A 7,509-nucleotide genomic window follows, 5' to 3' on the forward strand; every position below is an offset into this window, starting at 1 on the left:
AGAGCGAGACTCCGTCTCAAAAAGCAAAACAAAACATACAAAGAAGTCTCTGTGAAACGAGATTAGGCAATAGTTTCCAGATATGATACCAAAAGCACAAGTGACAATAGAAAAAAAAAACCAGATAAGTTGGACATCATTAAAATCTAAAACTTTTGTGCTTCAAGAAAGTCAAAAGATAACCATCAAATAGGGAAAAAATATTTCTAAATCATATCTGACAAAGGGCTTTTATCTAGCGTATATAAAGAACATTTACACTCAACAATAAAAAGGAAAACATACCAATTTTTAAAATGGCAAAGAATTTAAACAGACATTCCTCCAAAGAAAATATACAAATACCCAATGAGCAAATGAAAAGATATACAACATCATTAGCCATCAGGGAAATGCAAGTCATAACCACAAAAAAGGGATACTATTTCATACCCATTAGGATGTGAAAATCAAAAACAGAGACAATTCATAGAGTTGGCAAGGATGTGGAGAAATTGGACCCCTCAAATACTGCTGGTAGTAAAAGGGCATAGCCACTTTGAAAAACAGTTTACAAGTTCCTCAAAAAGAGGAAATACCAAAAGTTATCATATGACCCAACAATTCCACTCTACCATATACTCAAGAGAAATAAAAACATATGTCCACACAAAAACTTACAAATGTTCATAGCATCATTATTCATAATGGCCAAAAGGTATAATAAACACATCAAATGCCCAACAATTAATGGCTAAACAAATTGTGGTATACCCATACAATGGAACATTATTCAGCCATAAAGGGAATGAAGTTCATGCTATACCGTGGATGAACCTGAAAAACATTATGCTAAGTGAAAGCAGCCATTCTCAAAAGACCACCTATTATATGATTTGACTTATATAAAATGTCCAGAATAGACAAATCTGTAGAAACAGAAAGTAGATCAGTGGCTGCCAGGGACTGGGGGAGGAAGAAATAGTGACTGCTAACAGGTACGGGGTTTCTTTTGGAGATGATGAAAGTATTCTAAAATTAGATAGTGGTGGTGATTGCACAAGTCTGTGAATATACAAAAAATACCACTGAACTGTAGACTTTAAAAGGGTGAATTTGATGGAATGTAAATTATACCTCAATAAAGCTATTAAAAAATGGAGGACAAATTTCACTGATAATATGGGTTTATTTTGGTTAAAATTATATATCCTATTCTATGAATTCTTTGGTTATTTATTCAGGTCATTCTTGACTTAAAAACTAACTTGTCTGATGTTGGGAATAACTATTTGAATCAGAAATGCATATAGCACACTTATAGGTCAATGGTATCTATGATAGGCAATCTCTTGACTACGCTGTAGGCTCCTAGTGAATAGAAGCCTTGTCAGATTCATCTCTTTATCTCCAGTACCTAAAAGAAGTCCTGTTTCATTTTGTATCAATGAATGCATGCTACTGGATGCAATGCAAGTGTCTTCCTTAGTCACATCAGAACAATGCAGAGTGTGTGCCTTTCCATTTCCAAAAAAAAAAAAAAAAAAAAAAAAGGCAAAGAAAAGAGATGACATTCTTTCTTTATTGGGGCTGGGGAGGAGCTAACACTGTGGACTGTCTTTCGTTCTCTCACTCACCTGCCTTTGCTGAAGAGGGACGAGACAGTTTCTGGCTATAGATGTGTGCAGCACTTTGGAAAGAGGAAAAGGGGCCAATGGTGTAACTTCCTGATCGACAGCGTGGCAGGCCAGCAGGGCTTGGGATGTTGTGTGCCCCAGGATGGAGGGAGGGAGAAGCACTGTCAGAGACTGTGTTCAGTAAAATTGTTGGCTGGTGAGGTATGCTAGGGATAGCTGAAGGAATTTGAGATAAAGAATGGTGGCCAGGCCCTGGAGAGAGGTCAGAATTCCCAGAGGTGTTGGGAATTTTCTGCAGAGTAGCAGCAGGACCAGAGAAAGTAGAGGAAGAATTGGTATAAACTAATTTAGCCTCTTTTTCTGCTGAAGTGGTAAATCCTATTAAAAACAAAACAAGACAAGACATCATTTTAGGAAAAATGGACATACAATCTCTATAAAACATAAATGTTTTTAAAACATAAATATCACAATCATCTTGGCATGAAACAGAAATCATGAAAAACACAGACTTTAATGAGTATTCATCATAAACTTAATGATTTTTGCCTATCAGAAATGACCTGAAAACAGAAATAGGAATTTACTTTTAGTCCTTTCTAAAAGCTGCAGTTGGGACAGCCACTATGAAAAAGAGCAGGCATGTTTCACACGTTAGGACATCAAGACAAAGTCTCCACTAGCAACAGCTAATTCCTCTCACTCTCCTTTTTATCCTTCTAGACTTAAGAAAATAAAAAAGTCTTTGGAAGAAAAATAGTTTATCGACAGGTAAGAGAAAATTCTAAGGGAAAAGGAGTAACAAAGAAAAATAATTTCTTTGGGGTAATGTTTCATGCTCTAGAAATAATATCTGATGACTATTTTCGTCTTTTAGGGAATTATCACAGAGCAGCAAATCTAGGTAGGTTTGAAATCACTCACGAGATAATTTATCAGAATGAATTTCTGTTGCCTGTTGCTGCTTAGGCGGCTTTATTTTCCCTTCTTCCACTATTGTCTCAGGGTGATCTGAAATGAGAAATACTGAACTTAAAACTCTCTTATAATCAATTGCAAGTCCATTGTTCTGTATATCATTTTATTTCCAAAAATATAACACAACTTCTAATCAATGCTTGGAAAATATGACATGTCTCACCACACTTTTCCAAGGATGAACACACCCACAGCCCTATGGAGTCAGCAACCAATTAAATGTTTCCCAGCTATACCCAATCCCAGCTATAGTTAGCTGAACCAGAAAAAGGTACCCAAACCTAGGGCCCATTCATGGACAGCTAACAAGCTAGGGCATATCTGGGAGAAAAAAATATTAAGGGCCATCAGGTGCTTATGCCAGGAATTCAGACTGAGGGTTCTAAGAGACCAAGTTGGTTGGCAGTAGCTCCTGGAGCCAAGTCGTAATACGTATGGGGCAGCGAAGCTACCCCGACACAGCAAAAGCAGTCCCACTATTCATTGGCATAATGCCTGGATACTGCGATGGCTCTGTATCTTAAACTCCTCAGTTTCACGGGAGATAGGTTGATCAGTATATTCAATAATAGTATCATTCTAAAAAATTTTGACTTTAACACCTAATTTTTTCTCCACAATAGAATTTTGAAACAGAATAGCCAGAGCTAATCATATATAAAAGTATTCCAAAATCATGTCAAGGGCTAGAATCATACAAAAACTTAAGAAAGGCCAATTTTATGAATCATCTTTCAGAGTGGAAGAATAAAGACATATGAATTTTCTCCCCTCCATCGCCAACAGCAGTGGTCACACTGTCACACGCTTGTTGGTTCATGTTTGAAATGAGCCCAGATACCATACTATCAAATGTCATAATGTTGTTTCCTTGATTGAAGCCTTCCCACTGTCCCCTAGTTATCCTTAATAGATTTAGACAGGTGTAGATCTTATGTAAAGATAGTCCTTAAAACACACACTTTAGAATTTTGAATGACCCATCAGTATAAAAGATGTTGCCACTACATGCTGTTAGGGCTTCCACATTATTGCCAGGGGAGAAACTGTTAGATGAACTTCCATCTAGGCCCCCACCTCCCCGAATGAGCACACTTTTCTCTATCCCAACCTTATTGTAAGAATTCCTTTGCCTCCCTTAGCCAATGCTCTTATAGGAGCTTTTCAGAGTCTCTGCCAGCTTTCTTCTTATATTTACTCACCTGACTTTATCTACCAGACAATAAACTTTATAAAGTTAAAGACTGCGACAGTCCTGGTCATTGTATCCCTAGCAACCATGAAAGTGCCTAACACGTAATAGGCCGCTAAGTAAAAAAAATAAGTATAGAAGGAATGAACAGGTGAATGAAGTTAGAAAAAAAGGGCTGGATTCAGGACTTCCAGTAATAAAATAATTCAATTATACAGTGAGTTAAATAGGCTTATGCGGATTAGCCTATGAATCAAATCAGTTTTTAAAACACTAACACTGTTTCTTTGGGAAAATTCATTCCACATTTTAAATGACTAATCTTCCTGGCTATTTCTGCATTAGATTATCATAACCTTAAGAGCAGGGAAGAAATCTCCATCTTTGAATCTAGTGCTTAGCACACTGAAAAAATCAGTAGATTGATTACCTACGCCTTAGGCTTCCATCTAGGTTTTAATTTCATATTTAAAGCACAGAGCTTTGTTTATAACAGTATGTCACTGCTATTTTTTTTTTTTTTTATCTTGGTTACATGAGCTAGACAGCATGTCCATATCCAATTACAAAATCCCCAACCTGGAATTCCCCAGCAGTAAGAAGTTTTAGAAACATATGGGGGCATTCTGGATTATCACAATGGCTGAGGGAAGCTAATGTCATGACAGAGTTGGAACCAAGTATATTAGACACCAGGTACGGAACAGCCCCATACAACAAAGAATTATCCTGCTCCAAATGCCAATGATGTTACCATAGAGAAAGTAACAAACTTTACAAGAGTGAGAAATAATCATTAAGAGAGACAGAAAGGTAGATTAAGAGCACAAACTTTGAGTCAGGCAGGCTATGGATCAAATTCCTTGTCCCTGCATAATAAAGAATAAGCTTGGGCAAGCTCCTCAGTCTCTCTTAGCTTATTTTCTAATTTGTAAAGAGGTTTTGTAAAAGTGCCCACTCTACGTGGTTTTGGAAAGTAAAAAATAAGACCATGTCCAGCAGACAGTAAGATAGGTGTTCACTAAATACCAGCTATGAGTAGCTTTTCTTGAAAAGCTCTCTGCTGTTAATTATCATGAAAAAAAAAATCAGACCATGGCCCTCTTCTGCTTTTAGGACAGAAAGTACTATCCCCCATGCTCCACCCATTCCCCACGTTGCAAAGTCTCACTACCTTGGAGACTATTAGTGCTTATTAGCCAACACATTATTCCTCATTCTCCTTTGCAGTTCTCATTTCTTCACTTGTTCTTCTTATTTTTCATTAAGTAACCAACACACTTACCACCTTTTGCCCCACTATCAGAATAACTGTTGTTGTTCTTAGAACTTTTAGAGTGAGTCCCCAGGAAGACACTGGCAGATTTGTTCTTTTGGGTATAAAAAGTCAACACCTCCTCCAGTTCAGCCTCACTGAAATGAGGAGAAAAAGTATGGTCAGACAGGAAGCTATTCTGGAAAATCTTTCCACCAGATTTTATTATGGAAACAGAGCAAGCTGGAAAAGGGAAAAATGAAAAGTGCAAGCTGAAAATTCCCGATTAATAGGTGGTTAAAATGAAATATAAATGCAAGCAATCTAAAAAATTTAAAGCATATGGCTTTATTCATTTTATTCATCCCACAGTAAATTTTCTAGATCTGCACTGTCTAATATGGTAGCCACTAGTCAGTCACATGTGACTATGTAAATTCAAATTAAATTAAAGATTTTTTTCCCCATAGTTATACTAGCCACATTTCAAGGGTTCTGCAGTCACCCACAAAATGTTTCTACTGGACAGCCATGTTCTAGAACAGGTGGCAACCAACTCACACTGCAGGCTAAACCTAACTAGTGACTTGTTTTCATGGCCCCCAGCTAAGCATTTAAAAAATATTTTTAAAGAAGGATATGTTAAAACAAAAAAAAAAAGTTCGTCCAGCTCACTTCTAGATAACTGAAGTATCTTCACTTAAAGAGTCACTTATTTTCATTGCCTATGTCAGAAACAAGGAAATCTACCAATAACCACAGAATTTCCTAACCATCTATGTAATGCAGGAGACTAAACTAGATCATCTCTAACTCACTTCAAATTACTGAAATTATATGCTCTTTATGAACAGCCACAAAATAGAAACTATAAGAAAACAGATGAGGGCTAGTGGATTCTTCTAGTGAACATGTCACGCATGGACTTTTACATCTGTGGCTTCTCAATCGCCTTTTCCTTTTCTTTTCCTTTAGCTTGGCTACGTTCTAGGTAAGTGGCTATTAAGTGAAGCATGCCTATATTATCACAGAGAACCTATATCCAATCTTCAGAAAACACACTCTAACTGGAACCTAGAAACCACCATTACGAATCTCAGCATAAACCCCAAAGTCTTCAGAGTAGCTAAATGCCCAAGGTAAGTCTCTCAGGTAACTACCAAAGACCTACAGCTGAGGTTGCAAACAGGCAGCTACCTCTGGCTGTCGGTGTGTTTTATTTGGTCCTTCACAGAATACTGAAAGGCAAAGGTTACGGTTGGTCAAAATACAAGCTGCTTTATATCTGTCTTATCCTCTGCCCACTTCATAATTTATGTTTTCCTGCCTGACTCTTGCAGGTATTTGAATTTACCAGCCCTGAAAAGTATCCATGTATTCAAACCAAACTTAATAAAAGAACTGACGATACCACGTTTCCCAATAATCAATGACTAATCCACAATCAGAAGTAATTATGTTCCAAAGCATTTTATCTCCAAATCTATATAATTAGTTAAGAGTATGTATAATTCATTTTTAGTAGCCAGTTAGACTTGCTTGGGAAATAGCGCGTTTTTAAAGGTTAGGGGTTTTTTTCTTCTTTTTTTAACTATATATTTTAGGGATTTTGAAGATCCTTAGGGTAAACCAGAAATTAATCTTTTAGCTTTAAAAAATAGAGCTATTTTCTGGACAAAATCTGTTTTCTTTTTTTCCTTTTCTGTTTTTATAATATTGATGAGAGAAGCTGTTTCTATACCTGTTTTATCAATCATATTACTTAAGACTCAAAAATGTCAACAAATAACATCATATAATTATGAACGGCTACAAAATGGTATATTTGTTTGCTGTAAAAGCACTTGATAGTGAGGTCTGTAAAAAGTATTAAACAAAGATCATAGTATGCTGGTGATTGATAAGCCCCTACCCCTACCTCATTTAACTTCACAAATCAACATAGGGTAGATTTTCTACTGATTTTCTCCCTATTTGTGACTTTGACAGTTGAAACCTAAGTAATGGGGCTTACGGTTGCTTTATCCTATTTTATTTTAATGGTTTTGCACATCTCTCTATTTAGAAAAAAAAACTTACACTTCTAGTGTAAGTTTTACAAGATTTAAAATTAAGTGCCTTTGTTATCTCTTCCTTTATAGGCCAACATAAACGGACAAAATGGCCTGGCTGACTTTTATCAAGATAGAGAGATGAATATTGAGATTTTTCATTCATAAAGTCTAGTCCTAAGCATGAAGAACTTGTTCTATTTTATATAAATTAGGTGTAACCCTCACAAGTTGAGAAATTCAAATTCCTCAACCTATTTAATGCAGGCACAATGTGGTCATTTCTACTCCATGAGTAGGTCAGGGATAAATTCAGACCCAGTAAATATGAGACGCCTTGGCCGGGCGCAGTGACTCACGCCTGTAAACACAGCACTTTGGGAGGCCAAGGCAGGCGGATCACGAAGTCAAGAGATT

General features: G+C 36.6%; 1 protein-coding gene across 26 annotated transcripts in view; it reads right to left on the bottom strand.

Annotated features, from left to right (window-relative positions):
* TTLL5 (tubulin tyrosine ligase like 5) overlaps positions 1-7,509 on the bottom strand; it is a 283,926-nt gene that overhangs the window by 164,525 nt on the left and 111,892 nt on the right. For all 26 annotated transcript variants that reach the window (XR_004271639.1, XR_004271640.1, XR_004271638.1 and 23 more), the window contains 3 exons: positions 5,072-5,199; positions 2,541-2,627; positions 1,617-1,994 (listed from right to left, as the gene is read on the bottom strand). Coding sequence is in view for 23 of the 26 variants with exons in the window: in XM_032287240.1 (XP_032143131.1) it covers positions 1,617-1,994; positions 2,541-2,627; positions 5,072-5,199 (593 nt within the window). In the remaining 3 variants the exon portion in view is untranslated. The remainder of the gene's footprint in view (positions 1-1,616; positions 1,995-2,540; positions 2,628-5,071; positions 5,200-7,509) is intronic.

This window comes from Sapajus apella, unplaced genomic scaffold, assembly GCF_009761245.1.
Source record: "Sapajus apella isolate SASKATOON/1434 unplaced genomic scaffold, GSC_monkey_1.0 scaffold20, whole genome shotgun sequence".
Lineage (NCBI taxonomy): Eukaryota > Metazoa > Chordata > Mammalia > Primates > Cebidae > Sapajus > Sapajus apella.